The 20,872-nt window shown below is 46.8% G+C and overlaps 1 protein-coding gene across 4 annotated transcripts in view; it reads left to right on the forward strand.

The window, feature by feature from the left end:
• Positions 1-20,872, forward strand: part of COL14A1 (collagen type XIV alpha 1 chain) — a 233,441-nt gene that overhangs the window by 210,241 nt on the left and 2,328 nt on the right. For all 4 annotated transcript variants that reach the window (XR_003514529.1, XR_003514530.1, XM_027561688.1 and 1 more), the window contains exons 46-47: positions 18,680-18,757; positions 20,608-20,763. Coding sequence is in view for 2 of the 4 variants with exons in the window: in XM_027561688.1 (XP_027417489.1) it covers positions 18,680-18,757; positions 20,608-20,763 (234 nt within the window). In the remaining 2 variants the exon portion in view is untranslated. The remainder of the gene's footprint in view (positions 1-18,679; positions 18,758-20,607; positions 20,764-20,872) is intronic.

Raw genomic sequence — 20,872 nt, forward strand, 5'->3', positions numbered from 1 at the left:
ATATTCAGTTCAGTTCAGTTCAGTTTCTCGGTTGTGTCCGACTCTTTGCGACCCCATGGACAGCAGCACGCCAGGCCTCCCTGTCTATCACCAACTCCCGGAGCCCACCCAAACCCATGTCCATTGACTCGGTGATGACATCCAACCATCTCATCTGCTGTCGTCCCCTCTCCTCCTGCCCTCAATCTTTCCCAGCATCAGGGTCTTTTCAAATGACTCACTTCTTTGCATCAGGTGGCCAAAGTACTGGAGTTTCAGCTTCAGCATCAGTCCTTCCAATGAACACCCAGGACTGATCTCCTTTAGAATGGACTGGTTGGATCTCCTTGCAGTCCAAGGGACTCTCAAGAGTCTTCTCCAACACCACAGTTCAAAAGCATCAATTCTTCAGCGCTCAGCTTTCTTTATAGTCCAACCCTCACATCCATATGTGACCAGTGGAAAAACCATAGCCTTGACTAGATGGACTTTTGTTGACAAAGTAATGTCTTTGCTTTTGAATGTGCTATCTAGGTTGGTCATAACTTTCCTTCCAAGGAGTAAGCATCTTTAAATTTCATGGCTGCAGTCACCATCTGCAGTGATTTGGGAGCCCAAAAAAACAAAGTCTGACACTGTTTCCCCATCTATTTCCCATGAAGTGATGGGACTGGATGCCATGATCTTCGTTTTCTGAATGTTGAGCTTTAAGCCAACTGTTTCACTCTCCACTTTCACCTTCATCAAGAGGCTTTTTAGTTCCTCTTCACTTTCTGCCATAAGGGTGGTGTCATCTGCATATCTGAGATTATTGATATTTCTCTTGGCAATCTTGATTCCAGCTTGTGCTTCATCCAGCCCAATGTTTCTCATGATGTACTCAGTATAAGTTAAATTTGGCATATTATGCTTTATTATTTCAAGAAAGGTAAAAATGCAACTGAAATACAAAATGAGATTTATGCAGCATATGGAGAAGGTGCTGTGACTGACTGAGCTGCTGAAAGGGGCTGACGGAGTTTCGGGCTGAAGATGTGTCTCTGGGTCGGCTTCAGGGGGGGTCGACCAGTTGAACTGACAATGATCAAATCAAGACATTCACTGAGAACAATCAGCTTTATCCTGGGGCTGCCCAGGTGGTTCAGTGGTAAAAACCTGCCTGCCAGGGCAGGAACACAACAGACGCGGTTCAGTCCCTGGGTCAGGAAGATCCCCTGGAGAAGGACACAGCAACCCACTCCAGTGTTGCTTCCTGGAGAATCCCATGGACAGAGGAGCCTGGCAGGCTACAGTCCATGAGGTTGAAAAGAGTCAGACACAACACAGCACAGATAAAATATTATATCACTAGAGAGATAGCCGACAAAATCAAAATATCCAAATCAAGCGTTGAAAATCATTTGCATCAGCTTGGTTATGTTAATCACTTTGACGGTTGGGTTCCACATAAGTAAGAAAAAAGCCTTCTTGAACCTATTTCTGTATGTGATTATCTACTGAGACATAGTGAAAATGTTACATTTGTAAAACAAATCATGACGGGTGATAAAAAATGAATACTGTACAATAATGTGAGACAGAAGAAATTGTGGGGCAAGTGAAACTAACCAGCACCAACCACACCAAAGGCTGGTTTTCATCCAAAAAAGTTGCTGTTTTGTATATGGTGGGATTGGAAAGGAGTCTACCACGAGCTCCTTCTGAAAAAGCAGAGGATTAATTCCAACAAGCACTGTTCGCAATTAGACCAACTGAAAGCAGCACTCAACGAAAGCCCCCAGAGTCGGTCAGGAATGCCCGTCAGGACAGCACAGTACTTCACGCCTCTTGGACGACCAGGCCGAAACTCTCGTAGCTTGGCTGGGAGTTCTGACTCCTCCGCTGTGCTCACCAGACGTTGCACTTTTGGATTTCCACTTATTTCAGTCTTTACAAATTCTGTTAATGGAAAACTTTCAATTCCCTGGAAGACTCTAAAAGGCACCTGGAGCAATTCTTTGCTCAAAAAGATAAAAAACAGTTTTGGGAAGATGGAATTCTGAAGTTGCCTGAAACATGGCAGAAGGTAGTGGAACAAAATGGTGAATACATTCAATAAAGTTCCTGGTGAAGAGAAAAATATGTCTTTTATTTCTATTGGTACTTGAACACCAAAGGAACTTTTTGGACAACCCACTAATGTTCATAAGATTGTGTGGAACAGTCTCTAGCTGTCTTCTTGCATGGACTCTAACAGACAGAGGGTCTGCGGGGGACCTGCAGCTCATGTTGTGCACCCAAAGCTTAAGCTGCAGGAGTGGTTGTTGTTCAGTCACTCAGCCGCGTCCCCTGTACGACCCCATGGACTGCAGCCCGCCAGGCTCTTGTGTCCATGGGATTTCCCAGGCAAGAATACTGGAGTGGGTTGCCATTTCCTTCTCCAGGGGATCTTCCTGACCCAGGGATCGAACCCACATCTCTTGCATTGGCAGGCAGATTCTGTAGCGCTGAGCCACCAGGGAAATCCAAAACACTCCCACTGAGACTTGCCTAGCTGCTGCCTCCAGAGTTGGAGGGGCTGCGTTTGCATCGCAGAAGCAACCGTGAGGCAGCCGCGCTGCTCGCCTGCTTTCTCGCCTCGCTCACACTGTGTTGTTACCTTATGTCAAAGAAAAGCGCTTCCTCCACTTCCCCATTAAACCGTGCACCATCTCCAGGTAAAGGGCTCTGTATCCTGGCTTCCAGAATTCAGCAAGTGGAGCGGATCAGCTCTGAGTTTCCTCTGTTGGTTCCTGAACTGTGGCAGTTGAGTCCTGGCTATTCTGACTACCTCACTCTCCAATCACAGCCTTGTGTGATCCTAACTAGATCCTCCTGACCAATGTCTAATTCCGATCTCTGGATGTCATGCCCAGGTGACCGTTGTGTTTACTTCCTTATTCCATGTGCTCAGGTGTTCACTATCTGCACTAGGATCTTGAACCATCTAGAAACCCAGACAACAATTAAATTCAGTGGTCTAGAGTCCACAAAGTTTAGCTTCTTTCTTTCCCTGAAAAGGACGGGGGGATTTCCTGAATTCTGTCTCATGCAGTTACTTCAGTTTCCATGGCTCTCCAAAACGTATCAGAGTAGAGGAATCTTCCAGCTAAAGATTTTCATTTTTAGATTGTGTATCCATAACAGCTGGAATTCATAGCTGGTTTACTTTGTATGATAAATCAACAAATATTTATGAAATGCAAGGTTTACGTAAGACTCTTGGCGGGGCAGGGTGTGAGATAATATGATTATTTATGGCTTTTGCTTGTTAGGCATCAAGTGCGTCTGCCGATATTGTGCTGTGTCCCGTATACACAGGCTCCTTTGGATAAAACAAGCTATAAACTTTGATAAGAAGCAATGCTACGCTCCTTCCTGTGTGGCAGCCTGGATGGGTGGGCAGTCTGGGGGGAATGGATACATGTGTGTGAAAAGAGAAGCAAGAAGCTACGCTCCTTCCTGTGTGGCAGCCTGGATGGGCGGGCAGTCTGGGGGGAATGGATACACGTGTAAAAAGAGAAGGAAGAAGCAGTGCTGCCATCGATTCATCAGTTCAGTCAGTTCAGTTGCTCAGTCGTGTCCGACTCTTTGTGACCCCATGAATCGCAGCACGCCAGCCCTCCCTGTCCATCACCAACTCCCAGGGTTCACTCAGACTCACGTCCAACTCCCAGGGTTCACTCAGACTCACGTCCATCGAGTCAGTGATGCCATCCAGCCATCTCATCCTCTGCCGTCCCCTTCTCCTCCTGCCCCCAATCCCTCCCAGCATCAGAGTCATTTCCAGTGAGTCAACTCTTCACTTGAGGTGGCCAAAGGACTGGATTTTCAGCATCAGTCCTTCCAATGAACACCCAGGGCTGATCTCCTTCAGAATGGACTGGTTGGACCTCCTTGCAGTCCAAGGGACTCTCAAGAGTCTTTGGCAAGTACTTAATAAACTGTCAGTTGCTTAGTACGATATTAATGCTCATAAAGATTTTATGAGATCAGTACTGGCCTGTTTTCGGTGAGGAAACTGAGGCTCAATGAGATGGTCAGTTGTCACAAAAGCCACCTGCTGGACAGCAGGGGACCAGAATTCAGAACCAACTGCCTGAGCCTGTGCCCCCTGCCCTGTCGTCGCTGTGAATTCACTGTGTAGTGGGGTTTTCCCAGCGGAGGCCAGAGCTGTGCAGGGTTTGGTGCACCCGGTTTCATTATTGCCCCTAATGTCCATAACTCACAGCACGTCAGCTGCCAGGTGACCGGGTGTTTCAGCGGACTGTGGCTGTACGATTCGCAAGCATCTTACGCGTGTTGTTCTGCTACGTCTGGGTGGTCTTGGGGCCTCCTCGACCTGGTAGACGACCAGCTTTGAAAGGTGAACTGCTTTAGGTGCATATGAACGTGGTAAAGACTTTTTTATGGTTATATATTTTGGCACTTGACATGTCTTCTAGATTTTAGCATAGGCTCAGTAGGGGAGTAACCTATAGGGAAATCGGTCACAGATCTGGTGATCTGAGATGCATGGATGGAGGTAGACCTCTATTGCAGTATCTCACCCTGGGGACAAATAGGAGAAACCTGGCTCAAAGTAATTTGATCTTGTTCTGCTTCCAATATTTTAGAATAGAACTGTTTTCACCTCACTGTGTGTGACGCCTCTGTAGCTGGAAACAGAATAAGGTGATGGAAGTAATGTCTCAATCCCATACAGGTTAGGGTCTGAACTTTGCCACATGCTAGCTGTGTAATCTTGGGTGCGTAATCTTACAGTTTAGCCTTTCTGATTATTCATTCATCCAACCAGCACTTACTGAGCACCAACTGCATGTCAGCTTTTTCTATTCAAGTGCCTTGCGTGGAGACAGACATTAAACAAAAAATACATGAATAGCTCAGTTTCACTTGTTATATATTATGAAAAAGTATAGGCTGCTCTATTAGCATGGAAGAGGGGACTCTGACTTAGTCTATTGAATCAGTGATGTTTTAGCCAAGATGTGAAAATGTAGGGTTGGCCATAACAATACGAAAAGAGTCAGAAGACAGTATTCCAGGCAGAGATAGCAATAGCATGTCCATCGGTCCTGAGGTGAAAAAGGGTTTGAAACTGGTAAAGCCCTGATTCTTAAGCCTAGCAAACATAATGTCTCCTAATTTATAACAAATAATTTGTAGCATTTCTGTTACTGTTCTAAACTGAAAGTTATAGATAACAAATATAACCTACCTTCACACATAATTAAAAAAATAAACCCGAGTGCCCTAGTGGGTAATATAAAGAAGTAAAAGGAGAGTGAATGATTGTCAGGAGATTTATCCCTACATGCAAATTTCCAGCATAACTACACTGGCAACATAATGAAGAGTCAAAATGTACTTGTATTTAAGAATTATTAACGTGCGACAGCTCCAAGTTCAAGATGATGTAGTTGAGCTCTACCCATGACTGGGCCTCTGCATTTGTCTCTGCTGTGCTCACAGTGAGGGTCTGCTAGGATCGAGAACACATCCCTGGCATTATGCAAATAACGTAAATCACCTTCGCCTACTTTTTCAGGCACCTTTTGATTTTTCGTCATGTCTTTTTTCCCACTTCTTGGGGTCAGTGTCTTTCCCCATGCCAGCCCCTGAAAAAAAGTTTATGGGAAACGACCGGGAGGTATCCACTGCAAAGCCCTGCCCTGCTGGACGTGATTGGTTTCTATAAATTTCACTAGCACTTTACATCTGCTTGGCTGGATCAAATCTTTTGGATGGAAGTGCTCTAGTCATTCCAATATTATTATTGAGGACTAAAAATATCAATATTAGAATCTTACCCTTAACACGTTTGTCTAAAGGCTAATATGAGGGTGGTTTCTACCATAAAAGCTTGATGCTAGGGTGGTTTCTTCTGTGGCTCAGCAGTAAAAAATCTGCTGCCAGTGCAGGAGACACAGGAGATGTGGGTTAGGTCCCTGGGTCAGGAAGATCCCCTGGAGGAGGCATGCAAGCCCCTCCAGTGTTCTTGCCCGGAGACTCCATGGACAGAGGTGCCTGGGGGCTGCAGTCCATGGTGTCACAGAGTCGGACACCACTGAAGGGACTGAGCGTGTGTGCCGAGTGGTTTCTACCCTCTGTTGGCTCCCTAGGTTAATTTGTTATTGTTCTTTGAGGATAAAATCCCTGAGTGACTTTTGAAGTCTAGAAATGACTCTCTTGGAGCTTTCTCTGCCATAGAAGATCAAATTTCTAATGACTGAATGTAAAGAAAGACAAGAGTTAAATAAAGATCAGTTTTCATCAGTCAGATTCTGTGGTTAACTTGGAAAAAAGATGGACTTTGTTTCAGAAAATGAGAGGAGGGAGCTGGGAGAAGAAAATGAAACACAGCCGAGCTCCGCCAGCAGACAAGGGCAGAGAAGGTACCAGCATCCATGGCTGCCATGAGTCAGGGCCACCGCCTTTCAGAGACACAGAAGTGGCTTTCAGGGCGAGAGCTGACGCACCCCTGCTAAAGCTGACGCCGAGTGCCTCGCCTGTGCCAGCTTCCTGTGCATTCACGGTGCTGAGAGGTCTACAGGAAAAAGAGTCCCCGATGGGTTCGAAGCTGGGAGAGAGAAGCAGGGTTCCTGCCTTCAGTATTCCTGTTGTTGAAAAGAGCCGTTGGCACAGAAGATGCCTTTGGCAGAAACCTCTGGTCACAGACTCAGAAGTGAAGCATAGCAGTTGTGAGCCAGGAAGGCTGCAATGGTAAGCGTCTGTGAAACTTCTTAATGTCCCTTGTATCCTGGTTTATTCCTGGAAAAACTTTCTTTATGGGACAGACCAACTTGATGAAAGATAGAGGGCCGGTAGAGCTCTCATAATAATGTGCTGGTTAATGCCTAAATATTTACACGTCTTCCCTGTGATGTAGCACATGGTTGACACTCAGCTGCGTGAGACATCATCTTTTCATTGCTGGTAAAGATCTGCAGAAATCCGTGCTTGCCTTCTTCCTCTCTGGCGTTCTCCATCCTCCACCTCTCATTTCCTGAGATGAATTCCGGAGAAACAGAACTTTCTCTTTTCTCACCCAGTAATTATCTGGTAAAGTCCAATTTGAATGTCCTTGGGAACAAGATCTTTCTCTGAAAGTTTGATGGATTGTGTTTTCCTAATGTTTAGTGACCTTAAGGCTTGGCAATGAATGCTGCTTCTTTTTATCTTTGTACCACGTTTTATTTGTAGGGTTCCCCCCCGCCCCGGTTACAAAGTAACCCCTTGCATTATCATGGCTGCAGAGAGAAGCTCTAGGTACTGATCTGTTACCGTGAACAAACAAGCTGTGAACAATTACGACTTAGCTTCAAACAAGGAAGCATGTGTAATCATGGAGTCTATGGGCTGGGGTTCAGGACTGGTTTAGCTGGGTGCTTCGGGCTCAGGGTCTCTGGTGCGTGCTTAGTCGCTCAGTCGTGTCTGACTTTGCAACCCCATGGACTGTAGCCCACCGGGCTCCCCTGTCCATGGGATTCTCCAGGCAAGAACACTGGAGTGGGCTGCCATGCCCTCCTCCATGGGATCTTCCCGATCCAAGGATCGAAGCCACGTCTCCTACGTCTCCTGCATTGGCACGTGGGTTCTGTACCCCTAGCGCCACCTGGGGAGGCCAGGTCTCTCATGGGGCTGCAGGTAAGATGCCAGTCTGGGCACAGTCATCTGAAGGCTCCACTGGGGCAGGCTGACCTGCTGCCAACGTGGCTGGCTCACCCCACCCAGGACGATGGTGGTCTCAGGCGCTCCCTGGCCACTCTGCTTACATTTGCCTGAGAAGGATGCGTCTCCACAGGGACACTTGGGTGTTTGCTCAGCTGCTTTCCTCAGAACCAGTGCTCCCAGAGAGAGCAGGGGCGGCCACAGTGCCTGTTATGGACTCAGAAGTCCCAACGTTGCTTTCCGAATATCCTCTTGTTAGCAGAGAGTCACTAAGACATGCCCCCGCTCAAATAGAAGGGGACTAAGCTGCATCTTTTGAAGGGAGAAATAGCACAGAATTGGGGAATATGCATTTAGTCACACTCCTCTGAATTGACCCAAGGTTTTCTGTCCTTGCAGTATAACCAGGGTGATGCGTTCATCTGTAAGAGTGATTTCCAAGCAGTCTGACTTCTAGGGCTCTTGTGAAGGGTTGGCTCATGCTCTGTCTGCCTGTTTTCACCATTTAAATGGGTGTCTTTCTCTCCTACCTCTTTTACATTATTCAAATTCCAGATGTGGCTTTTTAAAGGGAAATGCAAGATGTAGATTTAAACACCTTGAAAGAATAGCACCTACTGGAAAACTCTTTTTGTAGACTAACACTTTTTTGGGTATCTGTTTCTGAAATTAATTGTAGTTAGGATAAAATCAATTTCCAGTCAAACACAAAGAAGTAATTTAAGAAGTCACTGACAAGTTACAATTATCATTAAATTGTGTCCCTAGCTTTGTACTATTGTAATACGACTATTACAATAACAAAACCTGTGACTGCTGTTTTGTCTTCTTTTTGCCCTGAGAGCTGATACACTTGTTTCTGTGGCTTTAGTTTGCTTTGAAATCCTAATTGGAAGGTCTGTGTAATAAGTGGCAGATTCTTGCACTGGATCTCAGCCCTTGTCTGGGGTAGTGGGCATTATGCTGGAATGCTGGATACTGCACAATGTCTGGGGTATGGGCATTATGCTGGAATGCTGGATACTGCACATTGTCTGGGGTATGGGCATTATGCTGGAATGCTGGAGTACTGCACATTGTCTGGGGTAGTGGGCATTATGCTGGAATGCTGGAGTACTGCACAGTGGTGATGGCCTCTCAGCAGGATATTTTTGTGTGGCCCTGTGTCGTGTTTCCCCATCAGCTGCTCTTCAAGTTGGTACCCTTTGTTCTAGCCAAAAGGAGCTGCTCAGGGCTCTCAGTATCAGTCAGCTTTCGCTGCATAACGAACCACAAAAATCTCAGTAACACACAATAGATATTATCTGCCACCACATGTCCGTGGGAGACAGGGCAGCTCTGCTCTGCTGGGGTCCCGGCTGGCGGGGCAGTGACTCCAGAGTATATTCTTCTTACGGCAGTCACGGACATAAATAGGCTGACTCACCCGCCTATCATATTTCAAGCCTTTGTTCACATCACGGCCACTGATACTCCTCTGAGAGAAGCAAGTCACACGGCCGAGCCCAAATCCCAGGAGCGGGGAAATGCGTGAATCCTCTGTGGGAGATGGACGTGCAGTTCTGCTGCTGGGTCGGGGGAATCCAGACCGCCGCCGCTGCCCGCCGCGGTCTCATCCGCGCCCCTTCCTTTCTGTCCTCGTGCTGACTCCTGTGCAGCCCCGTCCTTACACCTTTCGTGGTTTTCCACTGTTCTTCCAACTCCCCAGAACTCTCTTCCTTGCTCTGGTTTATTCAGACTCAAACTTTGAAACTCGTCTCGACAGCCAGCTCTGGCAGACCGCTCCTCCTCCCCAGGGCTGGCTGCCCCGTGTGTCGGCCACACCTGCGTTACTCCCACTGAACCGGACCAAGGCCTCGGCTTTGTGCCCCCGGCCCCCAGCTGCGTGCCTGCCTCCCAGCTGTCTCACTTACTACTGTGATTGTTGACGTTCTTGTCTGTCTTCCCACCGGACACTGGTTTCCTTGAACGGGACTATGCTTTTGCTCTATACACCTTCCCCAAGGAGCCTGAACAAATATTTGATACATGAAGCAACAGCTGATCCCTACCTCATTACCATGTGAAATTATATCTTGTAGCACCCAAGTTGAATATGTTTTCTTGAATTGTCTCTTATTGGTTTTGCTTCTGTTATTTCACCAATGAGACTACATGCTCCCCACAGATCAAATTCCGTGTCTGTTTTCCGTTTATGCCTCATAATACCTGACATCCAGCAGTTATGTCGTGACTCATAAGTGATTTATGGTACTAATTACCACTTGCTTAGCTTTTTGGCTGCCATTCCTCATCCAACCCAAGAGTCATGATACAAGCAGAAGCCCATGGTGTGCTGGTTCATCCGTCAGAAGACGTCCTATTAATAGCCAGTCACTGCCAAGTGACAATGTCAGCATTCTCTCGAGTCATCATCACATAATTTCAGCCAGAACAGCAGGGTAAAATTTTTAAGTAGAAATTTTGGTTATACTGGATATATCTAATATGCATTTCCTATTGCATATGAAATAGAAAATGCATTGGATATTTCAGTGCCCAAATGTGAGTGTCTAATTTAGATGTCTGTGGTCAAAAGTCAAAAGACCTTCTGGTTGTATTGCCTACATGTGTACGCAGATAATTTAGAGAGAGAGGAGAGAGACTTTATTTTCTCTTCTTTCTTTTTAATTGAGGGATAATTACAATGCTGTGTGGGTTTCTGCCAAGCATCAACATGGATCAGCCGTAGGTACATGTCCCCCCCACCTCCCGCCCCACCCCACTGCTCTAGGTTGTCACAGAGCCCAGCTGGAGTTCCTTGAGTCATACAGCAGATTCCCACAGGCTATCTATTTTATCTTTCCTTCATTTTTTTTTATCATTGTTTTCCTTTTTTTCTTCCAATTTTATTGAGATTTAACTAGCATACAGCACTATGTAAGTTTAGCACAATGGTTTGGCTCACCTACATCAGGAAATAGTGCCATGATAAGCTTAGTGACAGATACAAAATTAAAGAAATAGGAAAAAATGGTTTTTTTTCTTGTGAAAATACTTCGAAGATTTACTGTCTTGATAATTTTCATGCATATTGCACAGCGGTGTTAATTTTTATCACGTTGTGCATTCCTTCCCTAGCACTTATTTATCTTATAACTCTAAGTTTGTACATCTTGACTGCCTTCACCCGATTGCCTTCCCCCCACCCCCTTTCTTTTAAATGCAGGAAGGTACTCTGGCATTTTCTAAATTTCTGGCCCTGAGCATAAGCAAGTGAAATGAAAGAATGACAAGTTTTAGTTTATATGATACAACTAAAGCTGTTTATGTTAGCTATGATAAACCATCTTCAGAGAATTCTTTGACACGGCTTTTAAAGCAATGAATACACTGTGATAAATAAGTGTAACAGAATGCATTTACAGAGCTAGGTGAAAACATACACAGAGGAGATGTCTTCATTAACCCTCTCCATTTTCATTGGCTCTAAATTCAACTTTGACATTAAATTGCTATGTGTATGTGTGTTGGTGGCTCAGTTGTGGCCAATTCTTTGTGACCCCGTGGACTGTAGCTCTCCAGGCTCCTCTGTCCATGACGACCGTCCAGGCAAAAATCCTAGAGTGGGTTGTCATTTCCTTCTCCAGGGGATCTTCCCTACCCAGGGACCGAAGCTGGGTCTCCTGCATTGCAGGTGGATTCTTTACCAGCTGAGCCACCAAGGAAGCCCTTTTGTGTGTGTGTGTGTGTGTGTGTGTGTGTGTGTGTGTAGCAGAGTAATTTGACTTTTCTGAACTTTTTGCTAGCTTGGAAAAATATGATGCGGATCACAGACATACGATGTGCTCATCTTAACAGTGACTCGTCCTGCTTATTAGTGAGGGCTGTTGGCCGTAACACATTTTGTTTTAAACTCTGTGAGACCTGGGCCTTGTCCCACCGCCCTGACACAACTCCCTTCCTTCCCGAGAGTGGAGAGCATCACGTCGCTTTTTGGTTCTGTGAGGGTGAAGACCAGACCAAGCTCTAACTTAAATATCTGTTTAAATAACACCAGCTTGCTGAATATTCATGCTGAACCTATAATACCCATTTTTAAAACTGCAGCAATTGGCTCATTTTTCTGCTAAGTTTGAATCATTTATACTTTTTCCAACCGTCAACGCTGGACATGATATGATGGCTTTGAAGAAGAGCAATGCAAACCCTGGAGCTGAAAGTGATAGAGCGGCATTTGGTCTGACGTTCCTGTTAGGACCCGTGAGGCCGTAACCCAGTGGCCCCAGGCTTCCTGCTGTGTGGCCCCTGCCCCTCTCTGCCCTGCGGCTGCGGACCCCGAGGTGCAGTGGGGTCGCTGATGAGCTGGGGGCTCATCGTCCTCTGTCCCAGACTCCTCTTCCCTCCTGTAGCTGCGCGTCTTTCTGTTCCCAGGCTGCCTTGGGCTCTGCTCCTGGGCAGGTTCAACCAGTGGGAGCCATGGACGAGGGCTGAGGGTCTGACGAGGAGAGAAGTCAGGCTGTTCCTCCCTCACCCCACCCAGCCTCCTCGGCCATCCCAGCTGTGGCCAGGCCCCCGTGTGGCTCCTGCGTCCACTGGACCCCTGTCTCTCTTTCCAGACCCTTCTAGAAGGCCCAGGCCCTGGGCTCCGGGCACACCCTTCCTTCTTGTCCCTGCGTGCCTGGCAGTCATGGTTGCTTCCTGCTGCTGTTGGGGTGTGGGTTGCCTCATCATCTCTATTTGGCTTCTCAGCCCTTCTCTCTCCCATGTAACCAAATCTCTGCACCAAATTCCCTCTTCCTGAAAGATCTACAATGGTCCCTGGCTGGACCCTGAATTATAGAGGCGTACTACATGGCCAGTTGTTTAAGGGAAAAGGCTGTAGAGAGATAGACTCTTAGCAACGGTTTGCAAAAATTGTTTACATTTAAAACCAATTTGAGGACTTGCCTGGAGGTCTAGCAGTTAAGAGTCTGTGCTTCTGCTGCATGGGGCACAGGTTCAATCCCTGGTCAGGGAACGAAGATCCCACAAACCTTGCCTTGCAGCTCAAAAACAAGAAAAACAAAAATATTTATTTTCTAGTCTTGGCCAGTGAAGCACAAAGCTTGGAGCTGTACATGCTGGTACAGCCCAAACATGTAAAAAGAGCAGAGCCTGGAGGAGGACATAAAACGCTTGTTGGATTGAGTCCAATTAATCTGCCATCTTGTAATGAGTTATTTGTTCCAGGACCTTGTACCTAGCAGGCATTCAAGCATACATTGAATGAAAAATGAACTCTACTTGGAATGTATTGCCAGCCATTTCCCAGGCAACAGACAATATAATAACACAGCTGAAGCCCTGTCTCACATTTTCTGTGGCTTCTTGGTAGAATTACAATGAAAGCATTACCCAGGCCTTGCATATCTGCCTGGGCATAAATTCGGAGAGTTGCTCCAAATAGCCGGGATAAAGAGGGAATGAATGACTGCTCCATGGAGTGCCTTGAGACTCTAGCCTGAGTGCTTGCTGTGCTCAGGGCACCAGAGAAATGAGTAAACTCTCCCCACCCGGAGGTCAACGGGCCAAAGAAAATAGGAAACTGATAACCAAAGGCCAGACCCTGGGCCAGTCATCAGTGTGAATAAGAGAAATCTTCTGAAAATCAACCCCAAGTCTTGCTCAGGGCAGAAGGCAAGTGTGCAAACCAGGGGAAATGAGCTGAGGAGATGTGATAACCCCAGGACTGATTTCTGAGTGTGGAGCCGGAGAAAATGTGCAGCTTGATTGGACAGGCAGCCCAGGGAGCCGTGACGGCAGCGAGCAAGACAGGTGCGGCCTCGAAACCCAGCTTAGGGTAGAGCGGTGGGGAATGCTGTAGTCAGTTCTGTGTATAGGCTTCGGCATCAACCTGCCTGTGTTAAATTGCGGCTCTTTCTAGCTAAAGGCAAGTCACTTAACCTGTCTGAATCACAGCCCGCTTTTTGGGTTAAGAGTACTACCCACCATTGTGGTTCTTGGGAAGACGAAGTGAGTTTATACGTGTAAAGCATTTAGATTCAAAACCTGGGGAGGCGCGTATGGGCACAGGTGGCGAGCCACATTTCAGGCTTGTCAGAGCCCACAGTCAGACTCTGTGCTTCCTTCATCCCTCCCTTTGTTTCACAGATATTTCCTGGTGCCTGATCTGTGTCTGATACTAGGGATACAAGGATGAACTAAAACAAGCAGGTCTCTGCCTTCGTACATCCATAAAAGAAAACACTGGAGGGACCTTCCCGGTGCTCCAGTGGCTAAGACTCTGCGCTCCCAGAGCAGGGGGCCCACGTTCCCTCCCTGGTCAGGGAACGGACTGCACATGCCACAGCTGAGGCCCGCTGCAGGCAAACGAATGCGTATTCTTTAGCAAAGAAAATATGGAGGGTTGGTCTTTGGTTAGTGGTGAGGCAGGCTCAGGGAGCCCTGATGTGGTTTTTAGTGAGACTTTTAAAGAATATTATCTAGTTTCTTTGGCTGTATCGGGTCTGAGATCCAGCTTGTGGGATCTAGTTCCCTGATATCGAACCAGATATCGAACTCTGGCCTCCTGCATTGGGAGCATGGAGTCTTAGCCACTGGACCGCCAGGGAGATCCCCCAATGAGACTTTTAAAGAAAGAATATGACAAGTGGGCCACTCCAGGGAGGGATGTTGATGGTGAGGGAAGCCAGGCAAGAGTAGGGGAGGGGGGTGTGGGAAGCCTTTCTCTACTTTCTATTCAGTATTGCTTGTGAACCTGACTGCTCTAAAAGAGTAAAGTCTGTTTTTAAGTTTTTAAGTTTTTTTTAAGTTTTAAAGATTTTCTTTTAAAAAGAAAGAAATACGAGAATAAGATCTTAAATTTTTTAATGAGAGCAAGATCTAAGAGAGTAGATCGTAACAATTCTCATTAAAAAAAGGAAAAAAGGAAGAATGAATAAATAATAGAAAACTCTATTCTAAATATTTTTGGTAACTCCACAGAAAACTAAGGCTATTTTAATCTTAGCTTAAATCATATTTTTGGAAAGTTAGGTCTTCATTTCTATCAGCTAGGCTCATTTTTTAAAAAAATGACAGAAACTCCAGTTTAATTGGACTCCGTGATATTCATCTCTACACAACGCCAGTAGTTGGTATGGCCACATAAGGAACTTGTTAGGAAAAAGCAGTTTTCACAAAAGCCACGCATGTGACAGTAAAAGCAGGCTTCCAGCCTAAGAAGTTCTGTTTGTTGATCCTTCAAAGGTCATGGCTGCTTTTAACCATCAGCTGCGTGATGGTGTAGACATGCAGTCATCCCGTTATTCTTCCAGTGTTTACTGGACCACCTACTATGTGAGAGCTTGGATCTGACGCTGGAGCAATAAATAAGGCACGATCCCTGCAGTCAGCAGGCTCCTGGTTCCAGGCCGGATGAACGTGCAGTTCGATGGGATCAGTGCCAAGGGAAGCGCAGATACTATGGAAGCAAATCATTCGTTCACTTGTTCATTCAGTAAATATCTGTCAGTTATAAAATACTTGGAAGGCACCATAAATTCGTGAAGTATTCCATATTTACAGGGCTTCCCTGGTGACTCAGTTAGTAAAGAATCTGCCTGCAATGCAGGAGACCCCGGTTCGATCTCTGGGTTGCGAAAATCCCCTGGAGAAGGAAATGGCAACCCGCCCCAGTATTCTTGCCTGGGAAATCCCATGGACAGCAAAGAGATACGACTTGGCAATAAAGCACCACCACCTGGGCATGTTGGGGACATGGCCACGAATGGAACAGATAATCCTTGCCTTCGGACTTGTTGTGCTTCTGCCCATTACGGCCGTAGAGAAGGTATGAGTTGAGTCTCGAAGAATGAGAAGTATTTGTGGAGACGGCCGAGGTAGGAAGGGTATTTCAGGAGGAAGTAAGCTGTGGCCTCAAGAGTCCCTGTGTCTTCGTGGACAGGGTGCTGGCACTTAGCTCTGGAGACCCCCTCTTTGTACCAAGCTACCCTACCTTGGACCCTCACCAGAGAGATGCATGAGGGAGTCCTTATTATGGGTGGTGGCTGCAGGCAGTCACTCAGTCTATAAACTTCAGTGCTGTCTCAGGAACAATTGCTGGTTGACATTTTTGAAACACTTGACTTCCTTTATTTTGATTACAGCCTCCAAGGCTTATCAAAGACACCCAGGGACTCCCTGTGGTCAGTGGTTGAGACTGTACATCCTAAGGCAGGGGGTGCACATTCGACCCCTGCTTGGGGAGCTGAGATCCTGCATGCCTCGTGGCCAAAAAGACAGAACATAAAACAGAAATGATACTGTAACACATTTGATAAAGACTTTAAAAATGATCCACATCAAAAAACTCCTTTCAAAAAAAGTATTTCCTGTTCTCTTTTTAGAGATCTGAGGTCTCTGAACTTAGCCTTCAATCTCAGTCCTCACTTAGCTACTTAAATAATGATGTTTAACATGGTTTTTTATTCCCCCGGAGAAAGATTTATAACCAAGGTCAGCTTCATGAGTATTCCATCAGTCTGAGAAACACGAGTGAAGACATAGGCAAATATTAACATATAATGTGTTAGCCTATATGTAGTTGGAATATTTCATAACTTCAAGGATGATGCAATCTAAAATTCTCTGTTAATATGTAACTATATCCTTACAGTTTTCTTCCTTTTTTTTTTTTTTCTTTTAAGGCATCTGGTGGTTTAGTTACTGAGTCGTGTCCGACTCTTGTGAGTCCGTGGACTGTAGCTCTCCAGGCCCCTCTGTCCATGGGACTTCTCAGGCAAGAATACTGGAGTGGGTTGCCATTTCCTCCTCCAGGGGATCTTCCTGACCCAGGGATCAAACCCAGGTCTCCTGCCTCGCAGGCAGATTCTTTCCCAGCAGAGCCACCAGGGAGGCCCTGAGGCATCTTGGGGGGCTGGAACATTCTTGTGAGTACCTTCTTCTACTTTGAGTTGCATTGCGGATAGTATCAAATGCCACTTGTTCTTCTCTACGTAAGTAGAAAATTAAAAGAGCCAGACTCTCTGCTCCACAGTGGTCCCCGCCTTCTGCTTTCTTTGTGAGTAGGGGCAGGGCCCGTCCGGAAGCTGCTGTCGGGGGTTTCTGCGCAGGGACTCTCTCCTGAGTGTCCTCTTCCGCCGACTCTCCTACTCCCTCTTACTCCGTGTCCCTGAGGAGCTCTCCTTAGCGTTGATCCGTGGGTACCGTAAGGTCACGGGAGGCCTGAGTCACCGTGCTGTTAGTCATGCAGGCTGCCGTTAGTCATCGGGGTTCTTTCTGCAGTTCTAATTCTTTAAAAGTGAGTGGGTCCCTGTGGGGAAAGCGGCTCCAGTTCTCACAGAAGAGGCGGTTTCTTCTGAATTCCCTGATGCGTGTTAGGGCACAGCTGTCAAGCGAGGAAGCATCTCCCTCTAATTAAAAATAGTACCCACTCCAACTATTACCCAATTAGCCAAGCTAGTAGCTACAAATAACCAGTAGACTCAGGATGGTTTTCTGAACAACTGGATTTAACAGTGGAGCGTTAAGTGTCGATGCATGCAAGTTACGTGCTTTTTCAACTCAGATGCGACTGCAGTTTTACTTTTGAGAAATCTCTCTCCTCCTGTCCGCTCCTAGAAGAGCTGGGCCGGAGCAGGAGGTCGGAGCTCAGCGGTCAGCGCCCCGCCCTCTCCCTGCAGCGCCCGTCTCCGGTGAGCTCAGAAAGTGCCACCGAGGCCGCGCAGCGCGCACGCCTGTTGGGGCAGCCTCCCTGCGGGTGGAGCCGCCCCGAGGACCGATAACAAGGAGGAAGGACTTTTCCAAAAGGTGACACGTATACCTTGACTCCAGAAAGAGGTCACTAGGAACACAGCAGACATCAGAGGACAATCTTTATCCCTGCAGTGTAGAAAAGCTGCTATCCCCAGAGCAAACACTGCATCAATACCTTTCTTTCTGGAAGTTACAGGCCAAGATGTCAAAAGTGATTATTTTCTAGGATTGGAGTCATTGCTTTTTGGGTCTTCTAATTTGTCTACAGTAAATATGCCTTGCACTTAGAAGGGAAAAATAAGTTATTTGTGATTTTAAATACTTTAGACCAGTCGCATGCTGCTGCCTATCAACTTGATTGTTTTCTTTTATGTATGTTCCCTCCTCGGCTTTCCCAACTCACACATAATTTCTTTGCAATTGCAAAGAGGTGTAGTTCCGCATCCTATTAACTCAAAGTATTGTTGTACATGTGAAAACAGACACTAAAGGCTTCTGTGCTTCGAGCCACGCAACCCGGACCCGGGTCTGCCACAGCCGCGCGTGCTGGGCTGGGCCTCGCTGCAGCCTTGTCGTCTGTCCAGCGGTCTTGTGTTAGGACCTGTTGGGATGATGAGGTGTCAGCGTGTATGTTTCTTTGTTTTTCTGCCTGTGAAAATGTATAGTTTGTTAATAGCACCGTAAATTACTTGGAAGAAGAGGTTTGTTCAGTGGAAAAGAACCACGAATAGGTTTAGATTTTTATGGAGCTGAATCAGCCAAATCAAACACAGGCTTTCCCCGAACCTTCCAAGTTTTTAATGGAAACTCACGCTCTTTAGAGCTTTGCTGCCTAATTATAATTCATGCCTTTTGCAGATACATTACAGGGTGGACCCAAAGGAAAATGTTAGACGTGTCCGCTGGTTATTTCTATTGTGCTCCTTGTGGAGTGCCAGCCGCCTCCATCCGATGGCCGTGTGTGCAAAACACCGGCCAGATCCCAGCGGGCTGGGCCACCTCAGCGGAGGGAAGACGGTAAACTTGCAGTGTTACAAACACAGACGACACACTCAGACACAGAGCCAGCCTTCTGTATGTGGTTGTGCAAAAGGCACCAGTGTCAGGATTCAATTTAAAAAGTCCTGTGGTAGCATAACCCCAAATCAACCCTCATCGTTGTCCTCATCAGAGAGATCCTTGCGAAACCCAGGAAAAACAGAACTACCCAGATTTCATTTAAGGAGAATTTTCTTTTCTTTTCCTTTTTTTTTTTTTTTTAAAAAACTAGGTTTAACTGGTGTGAAGGGAGAGAAAGGAAATCCAGGCATTGGAACTCAAGGTCCCAGAGGCCCCCCAGGGCCAGCAGGTACGTCTTCCTACCAACGGCAAACTGCAGCACGGAGACTCCAAGTCTTCATTTTCCCTTGACATTGCAGGCGAGGCAGATGACCATGTTAACATCCGTGTGGCCGACTGGAGCGGCCATGTTTCCATATTACATCCATGTGGCCGACTGGAGTGGCCATGTTTCCATATTACATCCGTGTGGCCGACTGGAGTGGCCATGTTTCCATATTATATCCGTGTGGCCAACTGGAGTGGCCATGTCTCCCATGCCTTTCACGGGAGGGCCAGTGTGTTAGTAACGAGTCTCCCGTACACCAGACCCAGAGGTACAGCATGTGCGGGGATCTTATTGTTTGCAGGGTCAGGCTGGGGCTAGGCTATGCTTCACTAATGAATCAATCCCCAAATGCTTCGTGGACTGACACGTACCCAAAGTTTGATGTGGGTAGGCTGACTTTCCCCTCATTTTAGAGCAAAGGGCCTTGAGGAGAAAGATCAGCTTCCTGAATGGAGGATGACAGATGTCCTTTCCGGTTATATTCCACTGGCTGGGACTAGTCACAAGCCCCAGCCGAGCTGCATGGGAGGCTCAAAATCTGCGGGGACACATGGCTGTGTGATGAGCACTCACAGTTTCTGCCACCATGGCCATCTCACTTCATGGGGCTTGTGCAAGCTTGGAGTTTTGTGAATTTTACTATATGCTTTTAGGATGGTCTCCAGATGGCCATATTTGTTTATTAGAATTATAAATTTTCAGTCCTACTGGTATTTACAATCCCAGTCTTAAGCATATTGAATCTAATGACTTACCGGTTTTTCTTGCCAACCTGTTGATGATTTGGGGAAATACTTTCTGTAGGAGAGATTCCTAGTGCAATAGGTCTGCTCTGAGTATCAATACCCCTGTTATTAGAGACTGCATGAGGAACTGTCCCAGAGCATGCCGTATGCAGAGTGAATGCTTGGGGAATGTTAACTCATGGAGCTGAGTTCTCCAGAGATTTGCAACACTTTTAAAATACAGAGTGATACGTGTTCCTGAGTTTCATTTTGGTTCTATTCAAAGAGATTCATTTGTAGTTGACAAAGGCCTTGAAACACTGTTGAAATCCAGGTCTAGAACAAAACAAACACATGAGCCAGAGCAAGTCCAGGCTGACGCGCTGCTTAAATCCACAGAAATTTCAGCACCCTCTCACCTTCATCCAGTGTTAAGTTCTCAGTTGGCACAAGCTAGCCTAAAGGATCCCAGGGACGGGGGAGCCTGGTGGGTTGCCGTCTATGGGGTCGCACAGAGTCGGACATGACTGAAGCGACTTAGCAGCAGTAGCAGCAGCAGCCTAGAGGAATTTTGGATTCATCTGTTGGGTCCAATTTCAGAATTTTCATTTTTCTCCTGCAGTATAATTTCTTTCAAATGTAGAATAATTTATTTCAACCATCTGGGGCCATAACCCAGTAGGGGTTGCCAGGCTGAGGTCAGATGTGTTCCTGTGTGTGTAAATGTGTGTGTGCGTGCCCTCACACTGGATCTGTAGGAGCCTGCATTGGGAGATAGAGGCTGGTGGCAGTCTGCTCCTTTCCCTTAATATTCAAGAGGTGAGGGACAAGAATGCATTTTGCTTTCCAGTTTCCTGAGCTGGTTGAAAGCATTGACCTCCAGGAGAACGTGTGATTGCAGTGTGATCCTCTGTCCAGGAAATCCAGTTCAGGAATAGAACTCATTGAGTAGAAACAGGCAGACCACCCTAGTTGTCAAAACGTGTAAGATGGCTTCTTGTAAGAGTTAGTTTGTTTCTTGGTGGTCTGAAACCTCACCCTGTGATGGTAAGAGACCAACTCTTTTCATTGGTGGGCACTCCTTAGGGCCTTCTGGGGAGAGTCGACCAGGAAGCCCGGGCCCCCCTGGCTCTCCTGGACCAAGGGGCCCACCAGGTCACCTGGGGGTCCCTGGACCCCAGGGTCCGTCTGGCCAGCCTGGATACTGCGACCCTTCTTCATGTTCTGCCTACGGCGTGGGAGGTAAGTGTCAGCCCTTCGTGGGCTTTGAGCAAATCTTACTGTCTTAGTACCATAATGGTGGGGGGGACCTCTGAAAAGTAGACCTATTTTGAGCAGGAAGCAGAGCTGG

Source organism: Bos indicus x Bos taurus, chromosome 14 (genome assembly GCF_003369695.1).
Source record: "Bos indicus x Bos taurus breed Angus x Brahman F1 hybrid chromosome 14, Bos_hybrid_MaternalHap_v2.0, whole genome shotgun sequence".
NCBI classification, from domain to species: domain Eukaryota; kingdom Metazoa; phylum Chordata; class Mammalia; order Artiodactyla; family Bovidae; genus Bos; species Bos indicus x Bos taurus.